Genomic DNA, 17,091 nt, shown 5'->3' on the forward strand with positions numbered 1-17,091 from the left:
TAATATTCAATGCATCCAATTTCATCATTTCAGTCCTGCTCTATGTGGGAGGATGTACCACAGGCTAGTTATGAAATATAAACCCCTCACCTAGATGAGTGGGCAGCATTTAGAGGCTGCTTGTTGCCTGCTGCAGCATACTGCAATTCATTCATCAATCTATATCCCTGGAGTCCCCTTTTCTCTGTAGAAAACCCCCAGCACTTTTTGTGGAGGACACCGATGAGATATTACACAGGGCACGTTATGCCCGCTCCTCGCTCCACCTAGTGATACATGCTCGGGTTCAGACCATGGAGAAGGGGCGGGGACATCGGGACGTGCTCAGTAGTGCGCCGTGCGTCGTTAGCGAAGCGGGAGATAGTGTCCCTGTAGTGGCCATCGGCTTATCGTGGAATTGCAGCTTCCGTTTATCGCTGAGGGAAAGCCCCCCTCGTAGCAGCCCACCGCCCAGACGCGCTGCGAGGACGCGCACTGCCACACTTGCCCTCGTTCCTTTCGGAGGACGCACTGAGGAATAAAACGGTTACTGCACAGTTCCTCCCGGCAAGCAGTGAAGTTAACGTCGGTCGCCTGCTCATTTTATGTCGTCGTTGTTGATGACAATAGTTTAGACTGTTAACAGATGAAAAATGCACGCAAAATAGTGTCTGAAAGAGATCATGCACCAGAATAGTTCAGTTAAATTGCTTTGGCTGGTAAGAAATTTTAATCTGATATATCTTAATGATTTTCCTGCGTATTGTTGTATTGTCTCATTATTTAAACAACAGTTGTACATACGATGATACCGGCGATTGAACTACTAATTCACTGGAGTATGTTCTATTTAAAAATTGCATTTTGTGTCTGATGTCATCGGTAACAAGTGTGGAGCTCCTATTGTTAAGGTGTACAGTTTGTTCGTTTGCTGTTTACAGTTAGCAGTGTTTCGGCTTACTGTATAGTACAGTAGGCTATTGTTCTCTTGTTATTTTGCAAAAAAACAAAAATTGCCCATGCGTTTTTATTACCGCTTCCCTCTGTGTACAGTTGATCACTGATTTTTTTAAATTGGCTAAACGTACCAAAGCTTTCTGTAAGAGCCGTAAGTTTGAATGCATTTACTCTTTTTTTATAAGCATGATTCGCTTGCTATAATGCTGATGGTGACGATGCCCGTACATGCATCGCATTGTGACAGTTTCAATCGTGTGCGTCTCCAGCCAAACTGAGATTAACATGAGCACGCGCAGACCAGGGGACTCTCTGTTCCCAAATCTCCGGGAAGCAAACGAAGAAAACAAATTAGCCGGCAATTTACAGGAGACGGCACTTCGGCTGCAAAGTGCTTTGCAGGCAGTCACTGTCCGTGCACAATTTGAAAGGGTGAAAAGTTTAGCCTTATCGCAGCATCCTATCGCTTTCGTTTTCGATGAAACATTCAACGGAGTGCAATAACATTACATAATAACTGTTACTCGTGGTGCAGGATGCGGTGCGCATGGGTCCATCACTGTCAGCGCAGTGCTCCGTAATGAAATATTCATATACCACTTTGGGGCAGCTGTTATTTTTGTTTTCTGCCATTTACGCGCAGGCTTCGGGACGTCTTAGACGTATTTGGAAATCAGCTTATTTTTTTACAAACCTGCCACTAATTAATTGAATTCTGAGTTTCCGCCTGTTCTAATATACTGTAGATTGCGACTGTTACATCTGAAATAGTACTGTTCTTACTTGCTTACTTTTCCGTAATGTGGACTGAGCGCCGTTTTCTGAAACGCAACACTGCTCCTCTCTCCAGTTGTATTTCCACAGTACCATTACGTCATTATGTTAGAAGGGAGCTGCAATTAGAGTTCATCATGTACATTAAGCCGGTCCTTCTACACTTGAGCTTGCATACTCAGCCTATCGTTTCCATTCAGTGCCTGTACTGTGGCTATTCTTGTGGACTAGAGAAATGCCATCGGGTCTCAGTGGATTCTGCAGCTTTGCAGAATGCATAAAGGAGCCTCAGGCTTGCTTTTTGGAAAAGAAAGTATCTTATGAATGCTAAAATATCTTGGAGAAACATGGGGAATATTCACAAAAGCTATTATTGTGTGGACTGCTCTACACTAGTCTGTGTGCCTTATCTAACAGAAAAATAAAAATAGCTTTGGCATCGTACAAATGAGACCGTGGGGAATGGGGGTCCCCTGTAGGATGCGGCCCAGTCTGCTGTCCCCTCACTCTGTGGGGGGGCTGTCAGCCCGCTGTCCCTTTTTGTTCCTGATGAAGTCAGAGGTTAAAGTGGCCGCTAGCTCTGTGATCCAGTGGCCGGGTACCTGCCCTTCCCTCCTAGAAGAGGGGCGTCATGGAGACCGGCCAGAATTGTCAGGGATGGTCGCTCGCGGCGCTGTGATATCAGCGGTGATCCGAGCCGCAGATGGTGCCAGCGTATGGCGCAGTGTGGGCGTTTGCCACTGTACTGTCCGTCACCGTGGGCTTGGCAGCATTGCCCTGACAGGCTATAGCCCACCTGTAGCCGTCCTGCTTGCTTTGCTCTGTCCCACCTACTCACCCACTACACTCATGTGTCATCACCCCCAAATGGTGCCCATGTTTACAGTCTTAATGGTAACATTTTCTCCCAGTTTTCATTTTTATCATGGTTAGGGTTAGTTAGTTAGATTCTGTACTTAATAGGATACCCTTCCTGGTTTTTCACCCAAAAATGTTCCCATTACAAATGTATGCTTTCAAGCACCTTAATTATTACATTCTGAACAGGTGCCTGTGTGTGGGCAGTACAGTGTGCTGCTGCGTATCTTTCAGTGGAGGGAAAGAACTCGTGATGCTGAGCCGGTGGCTGAGGTTCGCAGATGCTGCTCAGTAACTTTTGAAATAAGACACAGCATTAATCACTTGTGTAGGCCGCTTTATTGCTCTGCGTGCTTCTTACAGCAGAGTGCGCGCTGGCTAAAATATTATGTTAAGCTTGACAAATGTCATATGCAAGCCGCCCTTGTCACAATGCTACATGCTTCTCGGAGATTTCTAAGGGGCTGCATAGGTGGGAGAGCGCGGCCGTGGCGCTGAAGGCGTGATGCGTGCCTCTCGTAGCAGGGCAGCTTGGCCTGTAATGAAGTGTCGGACGTCAAAGCCGCGAAGCGCGAGGGGAGCCGTAGGTGTGGACTCACCTCATTTGGTTGGAAGACGCAGGACGGAGCCAAAGGATGTGGGGGGGCGAGGTGCAAGGCAGGCCGTCTAGAGAGGGCGGCACTTCCTTCAGGCTAGCGTGTGTCTGTCATCAGGAAGGATGCTGGGAGATAAATTTAGACTTCCAGCTCAACCTCCATCTGCTGCTCCTCAGTTTGGGTCTGTTGCTATGGGAACCAGCATGGGGATCCTGTGGATATGAGAAGATATTTACATGAGCTCTTAATCATAGACAGAGAAGCACAACAATATCCCTCCTGTTTGACCAGCAATGTTGAAATGGTTCATGGCACCATAGATTAGGATCACTGCCACCCGTGTGTCTCTGTAGGTGAGCTGAGGCAGAGATGCACAGGGGGAGATCAGGACTTGACAAACTGTAAGCCAGCACGAGATTTGAAGATTAAAACATTCCTCTAGCCCATGGTTGGTTCTTTCTTTGTGTATTTTTTGTATTGTATTGTAAAACAGTAGCTGATTTTTCTGCTGAACAGCAGTCTCAGATTGGCTTTTTTTGTTAAGGAGATTGGGGTCTCTCATGTCACAGCATAATGTCCACCCCTCCTGGGCCACAGCCATTTCCTGATTGTGTGAGTTCCACTAAACCTGTGCCCACCTAGGATCTGTGTGTGAGCTCCACTAAACCTGTGCCCGCCTAGGATCTGTGTGTGAGCTCCACTAAACCTGTGCCCGCCTAGGATCTGTGTGTGAGCTCCACTAAACCTGTGCCCACCTAGGATCTGTGTGTGAGCTCCACTAAACCTGTGCCCGCCTAGGATCTGTGTGTGAGCTCCACTAAACCTGTGCCCGCCTAGGATCTGTGTGTGAGCTCCACTAAACCTGTGCCCGCCTAGGATCTGTGTGTGAGCTCCACTAAACCTGTGCCCGCCTAGGATCTGTGTGTGAGCTCCACTAAACCTGTGCCCACCTAGGATCTGTGTGTGTGAGCTTCACTAAACCTGTGCCCATCTAGGATCTGTGTGTGTGAGCTCCACTAAACCTGTGCCCATCTAGGATCTGTGTGTGTGAGCTCCACTAAACCTGTGCCCACCTAGGATCTATGTGTGAGCTCCACTAATGAATATAGATGAAAAACACAGTATACAATGATCGCTATCACGCCAGAGGCTGCCATAAACACTCTTGCCATCCCAACCAGCACTGTACACATATTTTATGCATTTATGAGTTACTAAACTTTTTGTGTGTTGTCTGCTGGTCTTCACTTGTCTGCAGCTTTCTCAAAACTCCCCAAAAATGCTCCTTTAATGGGGAACATTGCAATTCAGAAGGGCCAACTACACATCCAAGTTGTATTACACAGCAAGTCTGTTCAAACCAAATGTCTGAGGTGGACATTTCAGGTCCAGAAAGTAAAAATCCAGGCCAGGATTTTGTTTCAACCAACCACTTCAGTACTATATGACTGTGACTCTTTATGCTCAACTGGTTGGTTGAAACAAAATCCTGGTCTGGATTTTTACTTTCAGGACCTGAAATTTTCACGTCTGGGTTTGAATGTATGTCTGATTCAAATGTTGTGGCCCATTTGTTTTAATAATGTATGTTTTTAAAAACGATGGATGGATGGATGGATGGATGGATGGATGGATGTTTTTAAAAATAATTTCATGAAAACTAGTTTAAAACCCCCATCCAAAGCCACTGTTTCTTTTCACAGAGCCTTTGAAGCAGCATCAAGCCGCAGTGTAAGGGTGACTGAGTGATCCTGTCAGCTGCCTGTTGTCCCTGCAGTGCGCTGCACAGGGGCCTGCTGTAGCAGGGAGCTCAGGCCGGGTGGAGTCTGACATGGCAGCCGGCTGAGCCCAGGTTTGGGAAGATCAGTGTCCAGCAGAAGGATTGCTGCTGTCAGCTTGGACGTCCTCAGTCCTGCTTCCAAGGGGCCCCTTTCTTTAGGGTGCCAACAAGAGGGATTTATCAGAGGGTAAATAAGACAGGACATAAACGAAGGAACAACTTTTATTGAATGTCCATCCATCCAGACATTTACTGCTTTGCTGGCTGAGCTGTGATGCCCCAGTGAGGCAGCAGCTCCAGGTCTTCCCAGAGCCTGCATGAAGTTTCTTCTGACCATGCGGCTTCCACCCAGTCCAGCAAAAGGGCAGAATTCAGTGAATGACAGTCTCAGTCACTTTTGAGGAATTATTTTTCTGCTGATCCCCACAGCTGATCTGCCAGGCAGCTGCAGAAATGGCGGCTCCACCTTGAGGCCCAGCGAAGGAAGTGCCATCATTCCATTCTCTTGGGAGAGAAGACAGCCGGTGCCGCACTGAGAGGAGAGAGATAGTGAGGTCCAAATATTTCAGGGAGAGCCTTGGCCTCAAACCAGTGAAGCTCTGAGTGTGTAACTTCAGGAAGGTGTCCCTGGGAGGGAAACCTGACTCCAGAAGCCTGGGAAGTACTTGTTGAGGTTCTGTCTTTGTGCCGGTAGCAAGCCCAGTGTCCTACAGAAGCACATCCGCTCACACACTGGGCAAAGTCCCTGTCCCTGTGGCCCGCACCACACGCCCCATACCCGCCGAGCTCCGTCTGGTGAGGAACGCAGTCTGAGCGGTTCTGAAGGTGGGCGACCAGCAGAGGAGCAGGCGAAGCAGCCGGAGGCGAAAGCATGAGCTCAGAGGGTGAATCTGGGCAGCGTGGGAGCACCTCCTCGTCTACAGAGGAGCACGGACGGACTGCCTCGCAGGAGAGCAGCACCACACCGTTATCTTCTGCTAAGGAGGCCCAGGGAATAAAAGATTTTCTGCCAGCAGAGGGCGCCCATGCAGTCAAGCAGCGGCTGGCCCTGCGACTGAGTGAGAGGCGGCATGCTCCCCTAGGGTCCTACGAGGAGGCCCCTGCCTCCCTGGACCTCTGGAGCAGGGGCAGCACCGAGTCCGGCTATTTCTCCCGCTCTGACAGCGGCGACTGGTCCCAGGCAAGCCCCCCAAACACAGAGGCCAAGAGTTATGCTGAAATTATACTTGGCAAATTTGGACGGTTAGATCAGTGGCACAGGAACCAACAGCAGCAGTGTGCAGGGTCCGCGGAGCCAGGCGAGAGACGGAGAAACGTCCCGATAAACGTGCCGGCCAATCAGGTCATTGAACACATCACCAAGCTCATCACTATCAACGAAGCTTTGATTGACACCAGAGAAATTGACAGTGTGAAACCTAGACGATCCTCTCTGTCCAGGAAGAGCAGCATAGAAGTGCCCAAGATCTCAGCTCCCAAAGCACCTGCCTCCAATAGCAGCGGCTCAGTTGATGTGGGATTGTCCAGGGACCCCCTCCATCCACGCTTTCTGAGGGTGGGCTTGCTCGCCACTCGCCTGTACACAGCCCCCCTGCTTAGGAGCCACTCCCTCCCTTCGCCGACTGGTGCTGCGGACTCTGCCACCCGCAGATTCCGCTTCAGCCACTCCTTCGACGAATGGCAGGCCTCGCCGGCCGGCAAGCGGCTGGGCCGGCATCACGGCACACTGAGGCGGCAGCCCGCCCTGGAGGTCCCTGCTGAGCCAGAGCCCATTCTCCACGAGGTGCCTCATCGATCCAGTGTCACCACGGTGATGCCTGGTCCTTGGCAACACCAGTACATCAACACGCCCGGCGGCCAGCAAAAGGAAAGCAAGAGCTACGTCTCTCATTGCCGAGGGCAAGAAGTCTTAAGGGCTGATGGATCCAGCTTCCCCACTGGATATCTGGCGGAAGAGCTGAACAACATTTCCAGAAAGGAAGTATTGATCCAGAGGTTGCACAAGAGGCAGAAAGAGGGAAGCCAGGAGCATGAGGTGGATCCTTCCAAGGTGCCTGAGATAGCTGCTCCTTTCCCCCCTACGTCCACATGCACAGGCAGGCAGAGGAACAGTGCCGTAGGGGAAAGGTGGGACAGGGCAGACGAGGCGTCACAGTCAGGCTCAGATGGGACAAACACCGGAAAGGGCATCTCCGTGATTCAGCACACCAGCAGTTTTGAGAAAAAGGAAAAGGTGTTTTCTGCTTTCTCCTTCAACAAGGACCATCACCTAGCGCAAAGAGAGCTGCCAAAGTCACACTCCCACGCTCGTCTGCTGCGCCAGCCCAGCGTTCAGGTGCCCGAGCTTCCGTTTACAGAGGAGCCAGGCGGCAGTATCGCGAAGCCCTCCAACACGGACGCAGTGTTCCAGTGGCCAAAGCGCAGCTCAACCTTGGCCCAACTCCCAACAGAAAAACTGCCCCCCAAGAAAAAGTGCTTACGCCTGGCTGAGGCGGCTCGAGCCTCGAGGGGTCTCTGCGTGAGCTCACTGCCATGTAACTCCCTCCTCCGCATCTCCACATCTAATGACAAAATACCTCAAGCCAGTCCTGAAGTGGTGCCTGCAGCAGCTCCTGAGGGTGTTCAGGTGAGCCACACGATGACAGCACTTTCGCATCTTCAGCACCCACAGATGCTGCCCAGCTATTCAGCCCAAGCCAGAGATCCCTGCTGCCCACCCGCATGGAACAAAGGACAGAGGTGTCAGCCCACGAGAGACCCCATCTGTGGAGCATCTGGCCAGAACAGACCTTCATGCCAGACAAGTGGAGAGGAGCTTCTGCAGGTCTGCCCCAGTAACCCAGACCCAGCTGTGCTTCATGCTAATTTCAGCCCAAGTCCAGCATCTGATTTTAACCACAAAACAACAAAAAATTCTAGCGAATCAAGCCTGGCTTCTCCTCCTCCTGAACCTGTTACTGACGTGAGAGCTGCCTGGTCCCCCTACAGGGTGAATTCAGACGCCGTGGAGCTCTCTCTGTGCCCAGTGCCTCCTCTTTCCTGCAGTCAGTCAGCTGTCTGCCTCCTTCCCTCGCCCTCATTAAGGAGCAGGTCCAGTTCTGTCACCATGCAGCCGGGGCTGCAAACGGAATCCAGACCATCCCCATCTCTCTCGCAGAGCCAGATCCCTGTGGTCCCTCAGGATCCCGACCGTTTGCCTGATCCCGCTCCCTCTGAGCTTCTGAGGCCCGTCACTGCGCTGGCGGTACCGGTTCGCTCTCAGACCCCTGTAGCCAAATACGGAAGCGCCGTGTACACGACACAGTCACAGATCCCTGCACTGAAACAGAAGGATCTAATCTGCTCTGCTGTAACCAAAAGGAAGCTGGAGGATGACTGTCAAAAGCCACACACAGTGATCGCCCCCTCTGACATTCAGGGGCACCAGGGCCTACTGCTGCCCCTGACGCCAGCTGCTATGGAGACTGAGAAGGGGCAGGGGAGCGCCCTCTCGCCGGCGCGCGGCCTGGAGCTCAGCCCTGACACAGAGCATCGGCAGAAGCGCGCAAAGAGGGAAGAGGAGACTGATTATAGTGACAGGGATGGTAGCGGAGGAACAGGAACTGACGAGCAGAGTTCGATCACAAACCCACCTCTGATGTCTGAAAAGAAAGAGGAAGATGATGCGGCAGCAGAGGAAGTGGATTCCAGTGATAGCAGGAAGGGTGAATCAGTGACGGGGCAGGCGCAGGGAGACGGCAGGCAAAGGAAGCCGCTGGGGGCACTGAGCTCTGAGGCGTACCCCTGCCTGCACACCGCCACCTCGCTAAGCTGGTGCTTCCTCTGCCCGTCCCCCCAGAGCGACACACAGCCCCCAGGCAGCTCCTCCCAGCCCAGCGCCTTGCCCGGCCTGAACTCGCTCGGTCTCTCCACCAGACTGGCCCTTTCCCTCCTTCAGTCCAAGCAGAAGCACAGGCCTGCACTCTACACCACTGCCAGCACGACGCAGCCCACAGCCTCCGAGCTGCTTCCTGCCGGGAAACCGCAAATGTCCCATGGAGATGTAAGTCCACCTGAGTGCATTCAGTCTCCTGCAGATCATTGCATCACAGACACCTGAAATATTTGGTTTCACAGTTCCTGCGGAAAATATAGTTGTTTCCAAATTTAAACACAGCTGTAACATTGAATTCTAGAATGTGCCATACCTATCATACTGATGTATTAAATCGTTATTAGCTAAATTTAAATACTTTATTGACTTAACAATATTGATTTATAATACTACAGCAGTGTTATGATTTTATTATATACTTGACATACATATTTTATGTATTTGCAGCAAAACTATACACAATGTAGGTACATTCAGCAACTGATGTTGACGTAGAGGATCAGATGCATGCCGCGGTTTCAGAGTTAATGCCGTACTTGTGGTCCTCTTGTTACGGAGCACAGACACTGGCCTTCGCAGTGCGGCCTCAGTCACGTGCTCCTCCTTTGCCTCCTCTAGATGCGGCAGGGCGGTGCTGATGAACGTACCCAGGCAGAAGCTGCCACACCTAGTGCACCAGCAGCATCCAGGGAACCCACTCCCACTGCGGAGTAGCAAGAGAGGAGTGACCATCCAGGATGAGGCATGATCCAGCTCCAGACGAAGCCATTGCAGAGAGAGGCATATCACGAGGTTCTGGGTACATAAGTCATTTCTTCTTGGGTTAATCACAAGATCCACTTAATCTGAGTTTGAGCACATCACCTGTAGTGTATAAGTGTGAACACACTGCCTATACCATATGAGTGTGAACATGTCATCTATGCCATGAGTGTGAACACGTCCCCTATACCATATAATATACCTATAGTATATTAGCGTGAACACATTGCCTGTACCACATGAATGTGAATACCCAGCTATGCCATATGAATGAACGTGAACATGTCATCTATACCATATGCGTGTGAATACATCACACACAACATGAGTGTGAACTAGGCTTGGGCGGTATGACAGTATTACAGTATACCCTTGTATTAAGAAATCCAGAAGGTATTTTTAATACTGTCCAAAATGCAGACACCCGTCTTTCTATGAAACTGATACGGAAATGCTGCATTGAGGTACAGTAATGTACTACAGTGCACAGCACCCGCCACCAGAGGTCACTCTACTGGTGAGAAAGATGGTGACTGTAAGTGATACAAATACTGGACTAGTGAAAAAGCAAAAAGTGTCTGCCCCTGTTTGGGAGTATTCTACATTTCTTCCCAATGAGAAAGGTGGGCCAGCCAGTCTGTTCGTTTAATTTTCAGTCTACATTGAGAGTATTTGTGAACATCATGCATGTAAATAAAGTTACCTGAAACATAGAAGTTGCAACATTTCTTTAACTGATGGAAAATGCAAATGGGTTGGCACGGTGGTTGACGGTAATTGTCCATAGGTGTTGGTGTGTGCCTTGTGATGGATTGTTGCTCTTGGGTTGTTTCCTGCCTTGTGCGTATTGGGTCCAGACCCCCCACAAGCCTGAATAAGATAAGTTACAGAAAATGGATGGGAAAATACAAATCTGAAATGAATTTGTTACAAAGCAGAGAATAATTTGGAAGTAGAAAATAATTTGCTTGTGCTGACCATTTGCACACAGGACTAATATTTAATACAGTGATTTCACCCAAGTTGGTGCGTTTACATTCACGCTTCTGTTAGTAAATTAACTTAAGTATGTTTCCCATATACACCTAGAGGGTGCATACAGGACAGCGTTGATTTTTTAACTCTTCAATAAGAAATAGTTTCCTAGTGCTCAGCTTCCAGGCAAGAGTGAGTCCGTTTAGGCTCTCTCTGATTCCAGAGATTGCAATAGCTACATCAGGGACGCCCATCCAGTAGCCTACATCAGGGACGCCCATCCAGTAGCCTACATCAGGGACGCCCATCCAGTAGCCTACATAAGGGATGCCCATCCAATAGCTACATCAGGGTCGCCCATCCAGTAGCTTACATCAGGGACGCCCATCCAGTAGCTACATCAGGGACGCCCATCCAGTAGCCTACATCAGGGACGCCCATCCAGTAGCCTACATCAGGGACGCCCATCCAATAGCTACATCAGGGACGCCCATCCAGTAGCCTACATCAGGGACGCCCATCCAGTAGCCTACATCAGGGACGCCCATCCAGTAGCCTACATCAGCCTACATTATGTTTTACCGTCATATACCATGGTGTAATGTCTAGAAGGTTTGACAGTATGAAAAAATAAATACCACCCAAGCCTAGTGTGAACACATCACCTGTAACACATGACTGAACATATCATCTATACCACGTGAGCGTGAACACATCACCTATACAACATCAGTGTGAACACATCACCTGTACCACATGAGTGGGAGCATGTGACCTATACCACATGTGTGTGAACACATGACATATACCACATGAGTGTGAACTTATCACCTGTACCACGTGAGTGTGAACACATCACTTATACCATATGACTGTAAGCCTATCACCTATTACATATGCCTCTGAACACATTGCTTATACCATATGACTGTGAACACACTGCTTATACTGTACCATCTGACTGTGAACGCATCGCGTATACCATATGACTGTGAGCCTATCACCTATACCATATGCCTCTGAACACATTGCTTATACCATATGACTGTGAACACACTGCTTATACTGTACCATCTGACTGTGAACGCATCGCGTATACCATATGACTGTGAGCCTATCACCTATACCATATGAATATGAACGCATCAACTATACCATAAATGTCATCCACTTTAAATTATGTCAACACTGTCCACTTCATGGGTGTACATGTACATGTAAATGACAACATTGTAAACATATAAACTTCACCATTTGTAAACACTATGTCCGTTCTTATGAGATAAAATATAGGTAACCAGTGTGATATTTTCTGCTTCATTGCCAAGTTTGAATGAATTTTTATTGATCACAATACATTTGCTGGAACCCCAACGTAGTGAAACAAGTAACAAATATCTATGATTACACATAAAAAACTGTGGAGTTTTTAATATATCCAACATTGGGGTTTATTTTTTTATCTAAAACAAAAATGTGCAATATTTTAAAAGTCAAACAAGGTCTGAATATATCTTGGTCTTAACAGGTATGAGTCCAGCACTGAAATGAAAAATTTCTCCTTTGGCTTCCATTTCATGAACCCATCTGATGCCCAGACTTGGAAGGTCTCTTTGGGAACATCAAGAAGGTGATAGGAGCAACCTGGAGCTGGAGATGCGAGCACCAGCATTCTGTGGGTCAGCTGCATTGTGGAAGATGACAAAGCATCTTTTCTCACTGTAATATCTTCTCATTTCATTTTGTTTTACTAAAAATCCTCTGGGTGTTTCTGTGTGGTATCACAAGGTTCTGTGCCTGCAGCTCATGGCTGAATGTGTGGTGCGTGTGTGTGTGTGTGTGTGTGTGTGTGTATGGTCCAGGTATACATTACATTGTGGGGACATTTGTTCCCCACAATGTGATAAAAACCTGTTATTTTGATGTTGTGAGGCACATTTTTTTTGGTCCCCACAAAGAGAAATTCAAATTTAGAAAAATCTGTGACTGCAATCAAAAACTAAAAATGCCATTTTGTTTGGTTACCTATGGTTAAGGTTAGGCCTGGGTGGGGGGTAAGGTTGTCATTGATGGAATCAGGGTTCTTCCCGTTTAAATGAATGGACAGTGCCCACAAAGAACAGGTGTGTGTGTGTGTGCACATGTTTGTGTGTGTACATGTGCGCACATACTCCTGCCTAGTGATTGCACAGAGCAATGGCCATCTTGTCTATTTGTATTGTATTTTTGTGGTAATGGCGGAAAAGTTTTTAGGTAGACTGACTGCTTGCATTACTCCTTCCACCCAGGAGAGGGCAGCAGGTCACACACATGCTGGGGGACCGATTGCCTGCATTGTTTTTTCACCTTGGAAAAAACGGGAGTTTGTATACATGGAGGCTTTTGTACCAGATGCATCTTACCTTCACAGGAAGGTCTCTAAAGGAACATGATGATGATGGTGATGATGAAGATGAGGAATAACTGATCAAACAGTCTGCTCCAACAATAAATATATTTTGTGGGAGGACCCCCACTCCTTGGGTGAATCCTGAGAGTGTGGGGGGAGGGGGTGATGAGGGGGCTTTGTGGGGCGGGGGGGGGACATGAATGTCAGCATCTAAATGTCTCTCACCGGCTTAGTGTCTTTATATACAGCTTTACCAAAAACATGTACTTGAGCAATATTTGTATACTTAGGGAAAGCATTTTATGGTGCATATGAATTTATATCTGTAAGAAGCATGTTTTATAAAACCTATGGTTAGTATTCTTCTGATACCTAGGTGTCTTATTTGGTTTGTGTTGATAAGCACACACGTCTGCATATCTACATGCTGGAGGATGGAGCCCCATGATAAATGTTTTTTCAACCACCAGAGGGAAGCAGAGAGTAATCAGCAGTCTGCAGTGACTAACCAGGAGACAAAAATACAGTGCCAACATAAAACTACAGTTTCAGTGCTTTAGTTAATGCTTTTAACCAAATATCTTACCAGTTCTACATATCTTTTACATAATATTTTACTAAAGTAATTCCTTTATACAGTCTGGCTTAACATCAAGCTCTTTGACCCTGTATTTTTCTGGAACTGGATCTCAACTGCAACCACTACATCACCTCATGAAAAAATTCAATTAAGGTGTAAAAATAATCTGCACAGGAAGGGGGAAATGACGTAATTTTCCATAAAACAATCTTACAAATGCAAATATTTTCCTAAAGGCTTATGCAAATATCTGACTGTTAACAATTACTGCTGGAATGTAGTGTTGGCTTGGAATGAACAAGATGATATTGGGTCTTCACTTGTAGTTCCCTCCATTCAAACCCTGGAGGGGATGCCCATCCACTGCAGGACACAATGGTAGGGGGTGCACTGGATGAGAAATCTGTCCACCACAGGCAACATGAAAGGGGGCGACGTGGAGCGGATGTCTGTCCACCACACGGCACAAAGGTAGGGGGCTCCCTGGATGAGAAGCCTGTCCAGCGGGTGGTGATTGTGCCAACCATCGTCATAAATGAGGGGTGAACATGAGAATGTACATGTGTGTTGGGGGTCAGGTATCAAGCCCTAACTCGAACCCTTGCAGGTGTGAGGCTCCTCTGGTGCTGTGCAGGATATCAAGCACATCATACTGTATGTGCTGTGCTTACCTCTTCAAATGACAGACATTTAAACACAATCAATACACACACAGGCATCAGTGAATACCAAAGCTCTGGACATTTTACTTACTATTCAGCATCCTTTCTGTCACCAGCCTCCGTAACGTACCCCACTCACTCCAAATGACATCCGAAAGAAGCATTTTGATTATAACTAGGGCTCCAGACTGCCCATTTAGTTGCATTTTGCGACCATTTTTTGAGACAGTGTGACTAAATTTTATAACCAGGTGCAACAGTTCTACTTGCCATTATTAATTTTTTAAACCATCATTGTTTATCGTGTGAAGCAGCAGGAGGGAGCGAGGATTGGTGTGTAAATTAGAAACGGCTTTAAATTAAGAACCTGGAATTCGATAATGTTTGCATGCATATTTGGCAATGCGTTGAAATGAATAGTTGTGCAGATAAAAATACAGATAAGACATTTGAATTATGGTTCCACGTATTGATTCCTACCAGCGCATTTTAATCAATTATATAAGGGTTAATGCAGGATGACTCCACTTACATGTCTGTACTTGGATTTACGAACCAAAAACACATTTATAAGTAGAACTACTATTTAGACTTAAGCAGTAAAATGACAGCCCAGCATTCTGCGCGATATTTCCTAACTGTGGGTTGCAGAGGGAAAGTATGTAGTAATATAGGCCCTATTCATTCAGCCATTAATTCATTAATTTAGCTTTATATAACTCCTGGTATTAAGATGTGTTATGGATAAAACCCAATTTATTTACTGTTTACCGATTATTAGAACCAGACCTGCATACCATCCAGTTAAGGCAGATTAAACAGATATGTAAATGATTACTGACATCGGTGGCAAACTGGCAACATTCTGAGTGTGGTCGTTAACATTATTTATTTGATCTTGAAACATTTTAGCAAAGTATTGAAATGACATAACTGCCTCAAGTATCTTCTGTTGTAATAATTGAACTCTTTAAAGAGAATCAATGCAGTACTTTGTTACTGAAACATTTGAACAATTTGTTTTAGGCGTATGATAATCGGATACAAGGCTGGGTTTCGATGATCAGATCTGGATTTAAAATCTAAACGTGTGTGAAGGAGATAGAGATCAGAGTGGAGAGCTAATGCGAGGCTGTCGTCATCATAAACACGGGTTGGGGACAATTCTGCACAGGATGTCATCTGCTAGTGTCTGGTCCATAAGTTACTCTCACTCTCGCTTGGCCCTTTGGTCACAATGACATAAACTTTGGTGTTTATGTTTTAAAAAAATGCCATTTAACTTAATGACTTTTTCCTTTAAATCTGAATGAAGTGAATTGTATGTTTATTACCAAAGCATTTACCAGTAATACAGTTAAGATGTGAAAAACATGAATGCATTGTGTTGCATATCGATATAAGTGGTGCACCTAGATTTTGTGCTGGTGCCCCTATCATGTTCGGTAAGGAACCTCAGCTTCTATTATTGGAGAAAGTTAGTCTGGAGCCCTAGTTGTAACCTAATGTCATTTAAACTTTCTGAAAAATAAATAAATAAACAAGAATACAAACAAATAAATTAAAAAGTTAAAAAGAAAATCTAATAATAATAATAATTGATACTTTATTGATCCCCGTGGGGAAATTGTTTTTACGCCTCCCTCAGTTTGCTCTTTGCAGAGTAAGTTGTCTGTGAAGGGCAGCCACACTTAGTATGATGTTTTTTGTACAAAAGTCACAGCCAAATTCTCTAGTTAAAGTGCTATTAAATATCTAGTATCTAATTTTCTTTGTCAGCTTTAATAACTTTGGAGAGCAAGACTCTTTTCTTTAGATGGCTAATTGTGGTTGATATCCTCATTCAAGGGCATATCACCTCAAGCTTTTGGAAAAGAATTTGTGTCAAAAGTTTGTGTCACTTTCAGAACAATAAAGAAAATTAGCAACCATGTGTCAAAAATAGATTATGTCTGGAGACAATGGAACCTCTGAGTGTGTTCTTATAGCTCACGGCATATTGCAGCCTGGCTATACATAAGCCTGTGTTATAAAATACACTAGGAATGGTTACTGGATGGAGGAAATAAAAATTCTAATATCCATCCATCCATCTTCCAAACGCTCAGCTATCAAAGGAAACACTCTGGACAGGATGTCCATCACAGGTCAAGTGTGAGTAAGTACGTGTGCAGCTCACCATACTGATGCTTCACCATAGTGCACATGAGCCAGAATGGAGCAGAACATCTCAGAATATTGTTCCACATATCAAGTTTGAGTATTTTCCCTTATGTTTCAGCATCTTTAATTCCAAAGCAATTTTCTAGTATAGGCTGTGTATTCCGTGGCGCTAACCATTTATTAAAAGGACTAACGTTTCAAGAGTGAGCATAGATGCGTAGAAGGTGTGGGCCCGATGTCACTCACCCTCTCTGAGTCGCTGTCTGATGAGGTCCCACAGCATGTGACCATTAAGGGACATATTTCTCTTCACTCTTGCAATAGAAGGAGTGGATATTGGTCTATCTGTGCCCTTATTCTACAGCCGTGGGGCGGCTCTAGCATCAGCTGATACTTACGTGGATGTGCAAACTTAGTGTTAAACTTTACATTCACTCAAAGCTCATGGGCTATTGGAGGAACGTATCAGAGAGTCAGCCTAAGGCTCCCATTTCATGGTGAGTGCGAGGAGGGTCCTCTCAGCTGAGCTGGCCTCTGAAATCACAGCCAGATAGAGAGAGGTAACTCCGGCCCACAGTGCTGCCTGGGGGGCATCGGTCCTGTTTTTTTTTCCATTTCCATGAATCAGTGAGTCTCAGCAGTTTCTGTTTGCCAGCCCGGGAGCTGCGGTCTCTCTCTCTCTCTTTGTGTCTGGGCTGTTTTGTTGGGTGAAATTGGGGCAGGCTGTGCCAGAGACTTGCAG

At 46.7% G+C, this 17,091-nt stretch overlaps 1 protein-coding gene across 11 annotated transcripts; it reads left to right on the forward strand.

Moving 5' to 3' along the window:
• The first annotated feature begins 340 nt into the window (after positions 1–340).
• On the forward strand, positions 341–13,110 carry LOC111839755 (uncharacterized). Of its 11 annotated transcripts, XM_023803982.2 has the most exons (6): positions 341–698; positions 3,518–3,612; positions 3,712–3,776; positions 4,868–8,986; positions 9,437–9,617; positions 12,154–13,110. In XM_023803982.2, exons 4-5 carry the CDS (start codon positions 5,816–5,818, stop codon positions 9,530–9,532), a joined length of 3,267 nt encoding a protein of 1,088 aa, XP_023659750.1. In that variant the 5' UTR covers positions 341–698; positions 3,518–3,612; positions 3,712–3,776; positions 4,868–5,815; the 3' UTR covers positions 9,533–9,617; positions 12,154–13,110. The 11 variants fall into 11 exon arrangements, with proteins under 11 accessions (XP_023659750.1, XP_023659749.1, XP_023659752.1 ...); XM_023803981.2 differs by lacking the exon at positions 3,712–3,776; XM_023803984.2 differs by lacking the exons at positions 3,518–3,612; positions 3,712–3,776 and having other exon boundaries at positions 12,154–12,276; positions 12,844–13,110.
• The last annotated feature ends 3,981 nt before the right edge of the window (positions 13,111–17,091 follow it).

Source organism: Paramormyrops kingsleyae, chromosome 23, assembly GCF_048594095.1.
Source record: "Paramormyrops kingsleyae isolate MSU_618 chromosome 23, PKINGS_0.4, whole genome shotgun sequence".
Lineage (NCBI taxonomy): Eukaryota > Metazoa > Chordata > Actinopteri > Osteoglossiformes > Mormyridae > Paramormyrops > Paramormyrops kingsleyae.

Excerpts from the sequence above, each read along its gene's own strand:
- LOC111839755 (XM_023803982.2), top strand. The coding sequence starts at position 5,816 with ATGAGCTCAGAGGGTGAATCTGGGCAGCGTGGGAGCACCTCCTCGTCT. Across the intron at positions 8,987-9,436 it reads CGCAAATGTCCCATGGAGAT|ATGCGGCAGGGCGGTGCTGA; the intron begins GTAAGTCCACCT and ends TGCCTCCTCTAG.